A 15,373-nucleotide genomic window follows, 5' to 3' on the forward strand; every position below is an offset into this window, starting at 1 on the left:
AAGACAGAGTTTCTGGTTACATCGAAGTGATTTGCAGTACGACTCCAGTTCAGAGGCCAGATTCTAGAAGATCCAGATCGAGTGCCGTGCCAATGACGCCTGAGGTCGTCCGGAGTTTCCCAAGACCGAGTTCTCTAGATGAAGTGGAGATAACTGCAGTACTACAGCAGACTTCGCAGTTGAACGCCATTCCATCAAGATCGTCATTAAGAAGTTGGTCTGTATCGAGACAATGTGTGAGACGAGATTAAAAACATTCTAATCAAGTGGCACAGTTAGTTAAGTCTGTGTACCTAACATAACAGACATCTTGACATAATTATAGTTGTTACTGCCCTTGTGTTAAAGAAACCTTTGTATCAATTTTGTTATAAAAGCCCTGGAAGCTGCTTTAAGTGGAAGAAAGACACAACAGTATACTCAAAGGTACACAAGTGATAAACAACCAAAAAAAGCTACTTACTTATCACAATAGGAAGTAGAAAATGCATCGTATTTAAAGTAATAAATAAAAAAGAAAAAGTTTGCTTGAAGGTTACCCTTTTTATTGTTAATTATGATTTTTGTTATTTTCATTTCATTGTTAAAAAAATTGCCACATTATACAGATACTCTTTAATTGGAGGGGGCCCCTGCTGTCAAAATTATCAATTACTAACAGATTATTAATTGTACATGAAATATCAATTTAACATTTTTCTTTGATCAACATAAGACAAGTCATACTCAAATTTTAACAAAACTAAAACAAATAATTTAGTTATGAAAGTGAAACGTTTGCTAGCCCAAGCTAGTGTGGGACTATATATAATTTGATTTAACAATTTCAGATCGTTGATTGATCACTGGCGGTGACTAGAAGCGGGAGAGACTCATAGAATCAATTTCAGAGGAAAAGGCCTAAATTCAGTTGAATTCCGGGACGGACTTGAGCCAGAGAAAACCCTGCACTCTTACACCATCTCTGGGACCCCACTGGAACCAAATGAAAAGGAAGGTCCAGTGGTCATGAAGTAGAAATTACAGCGCGAAGCAACAAGAATCTAGAAGTTAGGGTAAAAGTTATTTAAAGAGCCAAGAACAGGCAAAAGGACATTGAATTTTCCACTTACATTCTTTAAGGGGAGGGGGAGTGGGGATGAAGAAAAATATTCCCTTTGAAGCTGCACGGGTGCTCGCGGTAGCAACTCTCAAGACATGATACGAGATAAGCTAGTAGTCTGAACTATAGCAACCAGCAAACTAGAAAATAATAAAAAAACTTAGGGATCACTTCCGGACTACATGGGATCACATCCCTTAAGTTAGTCGCGGCGAAATAGTTTCTGAAAAGAGTCACGAGCAGAGTACCGGAGAAATGTGACCACGGTGACGACAGAAGGACGAACCAATTAATCTATAGGGCTGCATGTAGTTAAGAACTTGTGTTAGGGGCCCGGAGGCTTAGGGAATGGGGAACTGGCCTCCGATTGGCTAGATTGTGGTGGCCGAGAGGTTGTCCCGCCCACCAAAAGAAAAAATCAGAAATGTGGCTGGTAGCCAAACTTAAAGGGTATCGGAGCTAACTCGCGCGCTGTAAGGTAGCGCGCTACTTCTGGGAACGGGCGAAATTAGAGTTGAGGTTAGTTCACAGAAGTCCCATAAGAGGGACTAGAGTACGCCTGGCACTTATAGGACAAGCTGGTGCGCGCTCTGTCAGTCTAAGAGGGAACTAGGGAGAGGTGGTTGGCGGCCGGTAGAGGTCATGGAACTAAAGTTAAGTGTTTGTTATTTTTGCCGCGAGATGGCGAAGGCAGGCCTTTCGCTGGCCAGTGAGAAGACCTTGATTTAGGCTCGCCGGTAGTGGAGGTTAAAGGCCCGGGGCAGTGCCCTGACTGAACTTCATGAAAAAGGAGTGGGGGGAGATCTGCTGGATTGTGATGAAAGTCTTAGGGTGAGGCACCGATATGTGCCTGACAGCCCTGGAACATTAAAATGGGGCATGACTGGAGCTGCTAACCTAAGCTGAGCTCTGGGAAGTGGGCTGCCCTAGGAGTACGCTGAGAAAAGTGCTCTCAGTTACGAAGTCGGACACTGTTACTGGTCGTGTTAGTGGCCCGACATGGGAAGGAAAAATGATGGCTAATACTAACTTGGCGAAATCACACCTGGCTCTCAGTTGCGGCGCTGGGAAAATGCCGCAGGACTCTAGTAGGAAAGAATTGATCAGGATGAAGCTGTGAAATCTCGCAATTTTTGTATCAACTTCTTGATATTTTCCATGTTTCGCCCCACGAAAAGCTTTCCGTCCAACATTGGTTTTACTTAATTCTGTAATCCAAAAGCGTAAAGTAAATGCATACATGCTTTCTTAAATTGGCAATGCAGACCAGACACCTGTATATTTTGATATGCCAAGGAACACGACAATTAGTGAGAAAAATGCAGCTAGCGTTACAATGAGAACCACAGGAAACGAAAAGATGTGTTGCATGGTAATGCTGGCAGTTACAGCAGATGGAAGAAAATTACCGCCATACGTCATTTTTAAACGCAAAACATTGCCGAAGGGTTTAGTATTTCCGCCAGTCTACATCCAATCTGCGTAGTAACTGCGAAAATTGTCTTTGAAAGGCTTATTCAAGCACATGTCAAGTGGTTGTAAAACAGACGTCAGGCCACCTGGAATTATGACAAGAACTGTTTTGCCTTCTGTGATATTTTTTTTCACTGGTTCCATAAGATGACCTCGGAACTGTCCAACACAAGCATAGATGGCCCTTTCAATAACGCTCCCGGACGATTGTTCCACACACATTTTACCCAGTCCAACATTAACTTTTCATCCATCCACCCTTTTCCCTGAACACGTACTGGTATTCCACAAGGAAGTTCTTCTGCACACACTCAAATTATTGCGCTGCATGAAACGCACAACCCAGCCTGCAGATGCCTAAAACAGATTGTTAGGAATATTATTTGCTCTTGCAATTCCAGCGCCTTCACCTGAATCATTTCGTAAGAAATAGCACAACCATTATTTCGAAGTTCACGCACATATTCAAGCACGGTTGCATCAACTTCCCGATATTTCCCACGTTTCGCCCGACGTAAAGCTTTCCGTCCAACATTGGTTTCACTTAATTCTGTTTTTTGTTTCCTCCAATCTCGCACTAATTTGTCGTTAATAGAAAATTCACGGCCTGCCGCTCTGTTCCCATGTTGTTCAGAATGAAGAATTACTTTCAGTTTGAAGCCCGCACAATAATTACTGTATTTTCCCATTATAGCAACAAAACTGCCTGACTGCAACTTGAAAACTGATTATTGTCACGATGTCGCTTAGTGCTTCGTCCTGTGACCTTGGCAAGGTCATGTTTACAACCTACACAAAGCGCTCGGAATCTAACAGCGGGACCAAAAACATCACGACTGTAATGCAGCAGCCGGACCAAAAACATCATGCGACTTTTATGCGCGAATTGTTTTTTTCCCAATTTGGACATCTTAAAATCACAGTGCAACGATTATGCGAGTGCGAGATTATGCGATAAAACACGGTAAGCATCTTTCACAGTTTGAAGCATGACATTTCCCCTAAAATTACTATCAATGGGTAATTTCCATGCCTTTTCCCAAATGCCCGGAATGTGGATAGCATGTACTCACCAACTTGGTTCGGGTTCAAGTCTTCGTTCATCTCTAATAAACATAATGAAAATTTTAAAAATAAAATTAAAAAAATGTACAAATATGAAAATATACCATAGAACTATAGATACAAAATAAATCATGTATTAAAAAACAGGAACAAATATTATAAACAAATAAAAACCAAATAATAGTTTTAAAAAAAACCTGTATGCAGACAATCATTGTTCTAGGAAACAAATGATTATACAAATTCAACGTGAGTTCATTTTTAAACATGGAATTTGCTTTATTGTGAGATTTTGAAAGCTGCTACTCAGTAGTTTTTTAAAAAGTGAAAAATTCGTGGTTCAAACAGAATTTAAACACAATCTTGCATAAAAATTTGCACTATCGCAAATGCAAACACAAGCATCTGCAAAATTGGTTATTGGCCTAACCTTATATCACAAAGCCAGTATGTTTTAAGATACATCAGATGGAAATATTCCATTATCACGACAAAGTCAAAAAACATGCCTAAAAAAGTGGCCACGTAGTTATTCTATTAAAATAAAGAGTGGTGGAAGCCAGCTGGTCTATTGGACTACTGTACTGAGTCAGAGGACCTCTCAGTTCTGTACTTTTCCTGGGAAGAACACAGATCAACACCAAAAGAGAAGTTCTTACCTGAGTTTCCAACGATCCTTTCTCCGAGCCTGTCTTTCTCCGGCCTGTCCCGGAGTGGGCAGCCTTCCTGTCAGAAGATCCTGGAGTCTTGGAGCGGGTGGCACTTTGGGCCGGTGACCTCCTGGCCTCTAAATCAAGGTTGTTTCTTGCTCTGCGACCGCTACGCCCCACTTGAGGTGACCTCGCAGCCAAGTCAGAATCAACTGGTTTCTCTCCAGAGTCCACAACACTTGGGCTTTTCTCTTCTTTGCTGTCCGATATCACTTTCACTTTTGAAACACTCTGCTTGGCTACGCGCACCTGTGATTTCCTAGTTGATTTTGGTGTGCCATTTTCTGCAGCAAATGGTTTCACATCACGTTCTGTTTTTGAGTGTCCATTTGTGTCAGTAAAATTTGATCCAGATTTCTTTGATTCGTAATCTTCATTATATCCACTATCTGAAATATTAAAATTGTCCACTACTGCAATTTGGTCTAAAATCTGAATCATTAAATTATAATTTCTAGTGAGAGAACCAGGTGTTGAAAATATCTGGTGACCATTTTTTTCCAAGTTATCGTCCCTAAACAGATATCTTTCTTTCATTTTTTCAACTGGAGGTAGTTTGAAAGTATTACAATCCTTCGGTGGTTCTGCAACAAAATAAATTGAGGTCAGTGAGTAGATTAGTAAATAAACTTGAGACACAGTTCTTGGATAGCCACAACTGAAAATGTGAAGTTCGCAAATTCTCTGATAAACATGTGAAATTAATAAGAATTTTAAATCTACATTGTCATATTGAAATTGAATTCACAATTCACAAAAGAAGATGCAAAAGTGTTATAAATATAGTTTAAAAAACTAAAGAAACATGCTTTTAAAGATTATCAAACTAAAAAGTAAAAAATAATTTTAAAATTTAATTTATGACAATAGTATATAAGCAATACTAGTATAAATGAGAAAAAAGCTTGAGGCGCTTTGTGCCATATTTTTTGTATATTAAGCGCCCGATGCTTTTTTCTCATTTATACTAGTATTGCTTATATACTATTGTCATAAATTAAATTTTAAAATTATTTTTTACTTTTTAGTTTGATAATCTTTAAAAGCATGTTTCTTTAGTTTTTTAAACTATATTTATTTTTAACTTTTTAGTTTGATATTCTTTAAAAGCATGTTTTTTAGTTTTTTAAACTATATTTATTTTTAACTTTTTAGTTTGATATTCTTTAAAAGCATGTTTTTTTAGTTTTTTAAACTATATTTATGTATAATTATCATAGGGAAATGAGTTACCGACACTACCTATTACCATCTGAGATAACTATTTGGAGTTGCAACGTCACAAAGAAATGGTAAAGTCTCTACGAATCATTTGCAGGTAGATGTATGGATATAATATTAGAATTTACCGGGAAAAAAAAAAAAAAAACATTTGTTTTTCGGCGTGGCCGGGAGTAGAACCCACGATCGCTGAATCCGAAAGCTGACGTCACAGAAGTCGCGCGCCTTAGACCGCTCGGCTAACGAACGTAATGAAATGGGTGGGACATTTTACAGTGATGAGGCACTCACTCTTAGTCGAAAGAGTTACAGACGGACAGACAGAGTTACAGACGGACAGACAAACATACAGGTGAAGCTAATATAAAGCATGTAATAAAAAGGTACAGTCAACTCCTGTTTCTAGGAGCCCCATGTAGCAAATATTTTGGTTTAAAAAGAGAAGAATTTGAAGGAAAAAGGTTGAAAAGTAATTTAGTAGTGTTTACTTTGGGTGCTTTGCACTGTGATTATGTTTGTAAGCACTGTACTATCAGCAGAATGCATTATCTACCCAAGGTTCACAGCTGGTACAGCCTGAGTAGATACATGAGATCTACCAATAGCCACCATCACCGGATCCTCAGATTGCCGATCGGGTAGTGTGTCCGTAAGAACTGTTTGCTACTGCTCGTATAGTTCTCAGTGTTACACACGTACACACTCATTGCTCTTCAAAGCAGATATTCCTCCACCTGCCAAGAAGGAGTGGCACTAGCATTTATAGGCAACCAAGCAGCGGTATTGAGAGCACGTGACTAATAATAAACTAACTCACACGAACCAAAACTTCACAAAGTATTCATTTAAACACATGCAAAAAATGTGCTTTTATTCCACTAGCTTAAAATGTGGACTTTACTACTTATCTGAATATCTTAGTTAAAGGTCAATGGATACAACATGGCGGACACCAACTAACGTGCTGTCTTGTTACTCCCAGGGAAGTGTCTCGTCTAGGTGGTATTAAATGTGAGATTGAGATAATTTTTTCTCCTGTGTTGAGCAAGTGATTTAGTTTTTTTTTTGGCATTGAAGTAGTGTTGCCAAAACAAGTATTTACTCGAATGTTTAATAAAATGTGTACTTGTGTGAAATTTGAACATAGTAAAACATACTACAGAGTCAGTAACAAACTTTGTAATGAAGAAAGTGATTGCATCATTAGAAGAGACTAATACTTTCAAACAGAAATATAAGTTAAGATATTTAAAAATATATATTAAGGAGTTTGTCTGGCGCTAGTAATTATTACTAATGTAAAAGTGATTATACTTAGTTTATTTAATTTAAATATTATAACACACTAGTCAGACACAATATTCATTGCTCCGAATAGTGTAGGTTGTCCGAGAGAGCCCGGTGATGACAAAAAGTGTAGTTCCTCGTAGATCCGCTGGCGTCTTAAGAAGGGAAACGGTGTAAAATCAAGAGACGAATGGATTTGGAAGGTAAGTGGGCTTTAAACTGGGGGGCATTTGGCATGTGACCATTGAGTTGTGCGGTTAATGAGTGGTAAGTTGTGAATGAAAGTTGTCAGTAAGCCAGTCGTGAGGGCTTTAATAAATGTGTGGTCGATGGAAAGGCGTTCCTCAACTAGACTGTACTTTCAGATAGCACTAGAGGTCTGCGAGTACTCGAAAATTGAGCTCAAGCCGAGTACTTACTTCAAACTCGAGCTCGGCTCGAAAAAACTGTTAGGATCGAAAATTTCGAGCTTCAACAGCAGCAGATTATTTGGCCGGAAAGCATTGTGACGGTGTTTTACTTTTTACGGAAGAAAATACAGTAAAACTCATTTGAGACGGTCCCGTATGGTAGGTTTTTCCGTATAAAGCGTTTAAATTGTCAGGGGTCTCGTCATTACACCATTAAATGTGTAATATAGACACGTTTAAAATTTTTCCAAAAGTTCCTGCTTCAAATAGTAATGGCGCACGTAAATGTTAAGAAAAGACAAATGAACAACAACTTATGAAGAAATATGGATGATGTACCATAACTACAGTATAAACCCAATAGTTATCTTAAGATAATTACCACAAAAAGGACTAAAGATTCTTGGTAGGTACCATAATTACTACAGAAGAATGATAGCTACCACATTTGCACTATAGTTACCGTAACAACCAAAATGTATATGTACCGTGATAGTAATATATTTATGACATATTAAAATTAAAGAACATTATTGAAAAAAAAAAAAGTTAAATTTTGATATGTACGGTTGGCACATGTTGCTAAGAAATAATGTGAGTTGAAAGAATGGAGTACTACTATGAAAAGCTATAAGGGTACTCATGGAATTATAGGTTATGGCAGACTCGTTTTTCAGTAATATCAAAACTGAAAATTAACAAGCGTATCGGAAATCGGCAGCAATGCCGATTCAACTAAATATCGGCAAAATCGGCTTCTGCCAATTCGTAACGGTACAGCTCTTCATTTGATGACATGAGTAAACATGTTTCAGCCTTCAGGATATTGAAAAAGACTAATTTCCTTGTAGGTCTATTGTGCGTATGCTTTTTTTGCAAGTATAAATTGAATTAAGTAAAATGCTTCTATTTTTAATATTTTCAATTGATTAAACTTTAAGTACAAGTAACATATTTGTGACACTAATTTTGAGGTTAAGCAATTTTTTTTAAATCTAAGAGTGATGTCTACATCTATTGAATGTCTGCATCTACTGAATTTTTTGTTAGTCCCCTGAAAAACGATAGATAGAGGTTCGACTGTAGTTGTGTGGTTAATTGTGTTTTCAAAGTAATTCGTTAAAGCATACGGCACCACAAAAGAAATACCACATGGTGAGTGACAAGGAAGTTTCAACACAAATTATGTGACCATTTTTTAAACATATATAACTTTTTTGAATATATAAAAACTTTCAGGATTGTGAGTTTTTTTTGTGCGCGCTTCAGTATGATTTCATAAAATAAAATTTTTGGCATAGGCCTATTTGTAGTTGTCCAGTTAAATTTAAACAAATTTATTTACCATTATCTGCAACAATGTAAGCAACAGTATACCATCACCACCACATTCAAAGACACCAATTTGGAACTTTGTTACAAAAATAGATAGAAATGAAGCCAGATGTAAGAAGTGCATGCACATACTGAAAACACCTACAGGTTCAACATCAAGCCTAAATATTCATACAACAGAATTGTCCGAATTTGAAGAATGCAAAAGCAACAAATCAAAACTTGATTTTGTAAACACAGGTGAACCTTTCTGTAAACAAACAAAGTTGCAAGAGTGCTTCAAAAGAAAAACGAAGCTTCCGAAAGATCACCCCAAGGCTAAATTGATTACTGAAAGTATTGCCAAAATGGTGGCCAGAGATTATCAACCATACACATTAGTTGAAGACCAAGGTTTTAAAGACTTATGCTCAGTAATGGAACCCAACTATGAATTACCTTGTGGAACAACATTTGCCAGGAACATTATACCAAATCTTTATGGAACACACTTCAAATTATTGAATTTGGAAATCCAAGATGATGATTTAAAAAGACTGAATTCTCTTTCTTTCACTCAGATATGTGGACATATGTTGCAGTCGAGAGTTATGTCTCATTTACTTGCCATTATTTTGACAAACAATTTAAACATAAAATCATGCTCTGGCAACCCAACACTTTCCAGGCGGCCATACTGTTGAAAATGTTTTGAGCATGTTGATGAATTTGCTGGAGAAGTGGAATCTGCATTCTCTGTCAGTCCCAGTATATGTGGTAACAGACAATGCTAAAAACTACACATGTGCTATTTCTAGCTCCACTTTTCAGCATGTCTCATGCTTAGCACACACACTGCAGCTTGTTGTAGGGGATGTTAAAAAATAAATAGGATCATCAACGTTCTTTGTAAAGGTGCGTAGAATTGTTTCCTATTTTAACCGCAGCACATTATCTCAACAGGCACTTCGACTTAAACAGCAGCAGCTAAACTACCCAGAAAATAACCTCCTCCAGATGGCAGATACCCGTTGGAACAGCGAGTATACAATGTTGGCAAGATTACTCGAACAGAAAGAGCCAATCACTGCTGTCCTTACACAGTGTGGCAAGGACTCTCTTACTGCAAATGAGTGGAAGATGGTTGATGTAATGGTAACTGTGTTAAAACCCAATGATCATGCAATTCATGAAATGTGTGATGCAAATGAACCAACAATGTCCATGAAAATTCCTATACTTCAAGTGTTACTGAGCATTATTGAGGACCACGTCAGTAGCGCTGAAATGAGGCAGCTATACTGTGTGCAAAAAGTTTGAAAAAGAGCTTTTTAGTTCGATTACCTGATTTCAGAAGTAATGTGGTATCATGTATTGCAATGGTTATAGATCCACGATTCAAAACCATTTTGCTTCAAGAACATGAAATTAATCTTTGTGTGCACAACATACAGCAACAAACCATTAGCAACATCTGATGTTCCAGTATCAACCACACAAGGAAATGTTGCTGTTGAACCACCTTCCAGCATTTGGTCTGCTTTTGAATCCATGAAAAGTAACAAGGCATCCAAAACACAAGGTAAGTCCATACCATCGTCAATAATTCGTGAATGCCTACTACCGTATTTACCCGAATATACTGCGACTCTGAATATAATGCGACCCCAAACTTTCTGATTGAGTGTCTAGAAAAATAAATTCATGGAGAGGAAATCACAGTTAAAATACAAAGTTATAGAGAGGAAATCATAGTTAAAAAACACAGCACTTATTTTTTTTAATTTTTAATTAAATTTGAAATAAAAATTAAATATATAAACTTACCCAGGCACATATAAATTTGAGTTTGTCACAACACTAACAAAATAAACATTAACAGAATTTGTTATGATGCTGGTAAGGTAAAATCATTCACTGTCAGTCTACTGCTGCTGCTGCTGCCGCCTTGATCTTCATTTTGCCACAACAGATCATCTTTAGTGCCATCCATGGCATTTGAAATGCAGCAATTCTTAAAACCACGGACGATGGACTCTGGAGTTATCCTTTTCCATGCAGTGGAAATCCTTCTTGCTAGCTGCAGAATTTATGGTTTCTTCATTTTCCCAGTCAGTGTGAGAGCATGGTCACCTGCAAGCAGCCAATCACTATATTGTTGGCGAAGGTGGTCCTTGAATGGCTTGTTTACCACAACATCGAGGACTTGTAGCTGGCTTGTCATTCCAGCTGGAATAACAACCAAGTCTGTGTTAAAATTACATACCGCAGCTTTAACCTCGGGTGTCAGATGTCCCCGAAACGCACCAAGAACCAACATGCCCCTTTTCTTCAGCAGTGCACCGGGGCGCTGATTCCACACAAGTCGCAACCATTCTTGCATCAAATCACTCATCATCCAGCCTTTTTCTTAACAACGAATGGATACATCCGGCGGAAATGCTTCTTTGGGAATTGTTTTTCTTTTTAAAATGACGAATGGTGGCAGTTCCCTGTTGTCTGCCAAAACAAATATCACAGTGACTCGCAGCTTTTCATTACCAGTCATGCGCACTGTAACAGTCTTGAAACCTTTTGTATCAATGGTAGTGTTGCGGGGCATGTGAAAATAAACTGCTGTTTCGACTGCGTTCCCGATTTGGCCGTACAAATAATCGTGATGTTTACGCAAACCAATCACAAAACGCTGAAATCTAGTCAATTTCTCTTGGAAATCTTTTGGCAGCTTTTGTGCTAATAATGTTCTGTGCCGCAAACAAAAACCGCAACGGCGCATCATTCTCACGCACCAGCCAGTACTAGCCTTGAAGCTAGTCCGCGGAATATTAAACTCCCGGGCAATTTCTAGGCTTTTAAACTTATTACTTCTCACGAAATAGTCATCCCGTCTCTTCTCTTCTCTTCCATAAAATTCACAGTGCGGGTTTCAATATCCGAGAACCGTCCTTTTTTTTGGCCCTCTGAATGTTTTCCTGGTACTACTTGCGTTTTTTAGACAACGCAAATCTTTCCTCCAGTTACACACGCTACTTTCACTGACGTCATATTTACGAGCAGCTTGGCAGTTGTTCATTTGTATGGCATAATTTGCCACAATAATCTTAAAGTTAGCATCGTAACTTCTTCTCAGCCCTTTAGGCATCTTTAATCGTGTACTCCCACGATTCTCTACAGTGTCCATGTTGTAAAAAATCTCTCACTTTCTTACGATGCAAAACAAAACTTACGTCACAGTAACACAGCACAAGCGACCAAATGACAATTGCTTCTACCTAATACTGACCCAAGCTGAGACTAGCAGCGCTGTTACTTCATGTTTTAACAGCATCGCTGGCGCCCGCTGTGACCTTGACACAGTTGTCTCGCCTCGCCGTTTCAAAACATTCCTCCGGCGGCAAGACGTACGTTTGCGATTATACTGCGAGACTCACTTTCAGTTCCAGAAATTTCTGTAAAAAACATCGCATTATATTTGGGTAAATACGGTATATGAGAAAACATTTCTGTGAAACTATTTTTCTTTTAATGACTGATTGCAGAAACAAGAAAAGATTACTATGCTCAGCAGCTCTAAGAATATTTGTCCCTGCCAACTATTCCAAGAACCAGCAGTCCTTCCAAATGGTGGCAGGAGAACATGTCACATTTAGAATTGTTAGCACCAGTGGCAAGACATTACTTAAGCATTCCAGCCCCACAGGTTGCCAGCGAGAGACTCTTTCTTCTCTTCTGCTGGAAACACCATTCCAATCTTAGAACTAATTTAACTCCTGAACATGCAGAAGAAATTATTTTTCTGCATGATAAATTAAAGAACAGAATTTAATACACTATGACAATCTCTTCAGAATTTTGGTACTGAAAAGTGGAAATGTTGAAACAATGTGAATGTACTTTCAAACAACATGATTTTTGGTGCTAAGTTTGTTGAAGCTAAGTAAGGACTCCAGAAAAATTGACAAGGATGAAATTATTCCAGAGATATGTTAAATTTACACAAACACATACTTGTAAACTATGATTATGTAGTTGGATGATATCAGTCACTAATGAACCAATGGAAACAGGTAAGATTCAATGGCAAAATTGTTTTTTCTTCTTTTTTTTTCTAGCAGTGCAAAATGGAAATTCACTCTGTAAATAGTTATAAAAAATTAATAAGCCCACTTCATTTTAACACTTTATTGAAACATTATACTAAGTTTAAGGTACAAATAATTTCCAAAAAGTGCAACCGTAACACAAAAGCTCGAGAACTTTCAAGTAGGCTTGCTCGAGCTCGGCTCGAAGTAAAATTCTTCGGCTCGCAGACCTCTAGATAGCACACTTACCCACTACACATTTGATATGCAAGATGAAGTATTGTGCACCAATGCCAACATTTAGATTGTGCATGAACTATGTGACAATCGTTCAGAACAGGTGGAAAGACGGCATGATCAAAATCTGGTGACAAAAACTTTGTGCTACTATATGAGCTCAATAGCAATATAAGACTTTAACTAGTCCCCATTAAGAGCATAAATTAAATGTACTTTCGTAAATACTGAGTTGCATTTTAATTATAGGTTTAAATTTTATGTGTCATAATGTAATCATAAGGGGTCCCTCTTGTTTATGTTATCATGAGTCATGTGACAAGATTGTATGCTTCAGTGTGCCACCAGTATATAATGAATGATTTAAAACACACTGTGAATCTTTCCATTACACCCCAGCTCCCATGTGTGAATACTACTCTGCTATGTTTTATAATTAATGTTAATTAACCCTGCTGCTGTGTTCACATTTAACACACACTCATTGTGTTCGGGTCCAAAAGTACCCAATAGGGATGTGCGAAACCTCGATTTTCAGTTCGGTTCGAATCCGATTAGAATCCCTGGCAATATTTGAGATATGAATCCGATTCTGAATATTAAGCACAGAATATATAAATAACTGATTAATTTTAAAATAATGTGTGTTCTCTTTTTTCTAACTGTAACTACAGCAATTATTTAATACACTGAGATTGAAATGTTTATAATTATTAATTATGTAAACTTAATTAATAATAAACACTTTAAAATATGAAAACCAAAACATATTCGATTCTCCAACTCAATCGTAATAAACTGCACGCCACAGGGAAATATCAGTTTTATAAACGTTTCAGCAAATGAAACCATTTTTTCTCCAATAAATAGCCAAGACTTTTTTATTGTAGGTATGTAATTGTTTTTAGTTTATAGTTTGCTATACGACGAAATTCGTAATTATAGTTTAAGCTCTCGAAATCTCGAAATTCTTTTAATGTCACTGTGTTAATTATTTAATTTACATATTTTTCTTTGATACATCATATTATAAATAATTACAAAATAATAGCCTAATTTTATTTTTTACTGCTTGTATTTTTGAGCCGTATTAAATTAATTTATAAGTTTTGTGAATATTCGTAATACTGTTCGAATCCATGTACGTAAGATTCCGGGTTCGGGTAATTGTGGATTCGAACTGTACCCGAAAATATTGGGTACTCGTACATCCCTAGTACCCAAGATAAATATTTTTGTTAATTAACCAGAAAATTTCTACTTATATTCTAAATCTGACTTAGTGAATGTTCACAGATTGTTCAGTGATTCATGAAGCAGTTTCAACTAATTTAATCAGTGAAAATGACCACGAGAAATCAATGAATAGGGCATATGCCTATTTACAGATTTCAAAAGTGAATTACTTAATATTCACATATTTTCCAATGGTTTTCACAAATTCACTAGTGAAAAGAGAAGGCCTCAACGATAGGGGAAACCCCATAGAAATGGGAAGGCCTCAACGATAGGGGAAACCCCATAGAAATGGGAAGGCCTCAACGATAGGGGAAACCTCATCGAAAAGGTAAGCCCTGCCAATGCCCCTGTGGAAAGGGAATTACCACCGAAAGAGAGAATATTTTTCAAGCCCCTTCGAAAGGAGAATGCCTGTGAATTTCAATGCGGGATAGTCCCAACAAGTAATCAGTATCACTTACTGGAACTTTAGGGCTGCATAGGATATGCTCATACCTTCATCATTGTTATTTGTATACGTAGGATATAACAACATTGAAAAATTAGGATAGTTTGAAAAAACAAAAAGGATATATTTTTGAATACATACATCAATAAAATTTACACTTTTCTTCTTTTATAAAAAATAGCACTGATGATAGTGATTCTGCATTTTCGAAATTTTTTTATAGGAATGGTCTAAAAGGACCTGAACATAGTATTTATAAAAATATTTTCATTCTGAACATTTATGTCAAAAAGTAATAATACAAATTTATATTTACAGAAAACAGCAAAAGAAACAATCCTACTAAGCTGCAAACGTATATCATCATTCGTTTTAGAAGGGTATGGGGAAAGAATAATTTTGGTCACAAATGTACACAAACACAGTAGCCGAAAGAACTAAAATTTACGAAAATAAGAGTAGTTTGAAGAAAAAAACATAAAATTTCTTGATGGTTGGACTGAACTATTTTTCACTTTTTAGGAAAAATTAGCATCGATGATTCTTCTGATAATTGCATTTTTTTTTATAATTTTTTACTATAGGGTCCAAAAAGACCCAAACACAGTATTAATAAAAATTTTCAGTCCTAACCAAATTTTTATAAAAAAAATTATAATTTTCTGAAATCGATAAAATACAACGAAAAAAACAAAGGCACTAAGCTACAGTATGATCCCATCATTATTTTAACTTTTGTAAAGGAATTAAATTTGTTTTGGGTCTAAATGGACCCGAACACAGTA

General features: G+C 37.0%; 1 protein-coding gene across 7 annotated transcripts in view; it reads right to left on the minus strand.

The window, feature by feature from the left end:
- LOC134527188 (uncharacterized) overlaps positions 1–15,373 on the minus strand; it is a 412,406-nt gene that overhangs the window by 208,705 nt on the left and 188,328 nt on the right. For all 7 annotated transcript variants that reach the window (XM_063359634.1, XM_063359635.1, XM_063359633.1 and 4 more), the window contains one exon: positions 4,300–4,934. In XM_063359634.1, coding sequence (XP_063215704.1) covers positions 4,300–4,934 — 635 coding nt within the window. The remainder of the gene's footprint in view (positions 1–4,299; positions 4,935–15,373) is intronic.

This window comes from Bacillus rossius, chromosome 1, assembly GCF_032445375.1.
Source record: "Bacillus rossius redtenbacheri isolate Brsri chromosome 1, Brsri_v3, whole genome shotgun sequence".
NCBI lineage: Eukaryota > Metazoa > Arthropoda > Insecta > Phasmatodea > Bacillidae > Bacillus > Bacillus rossius.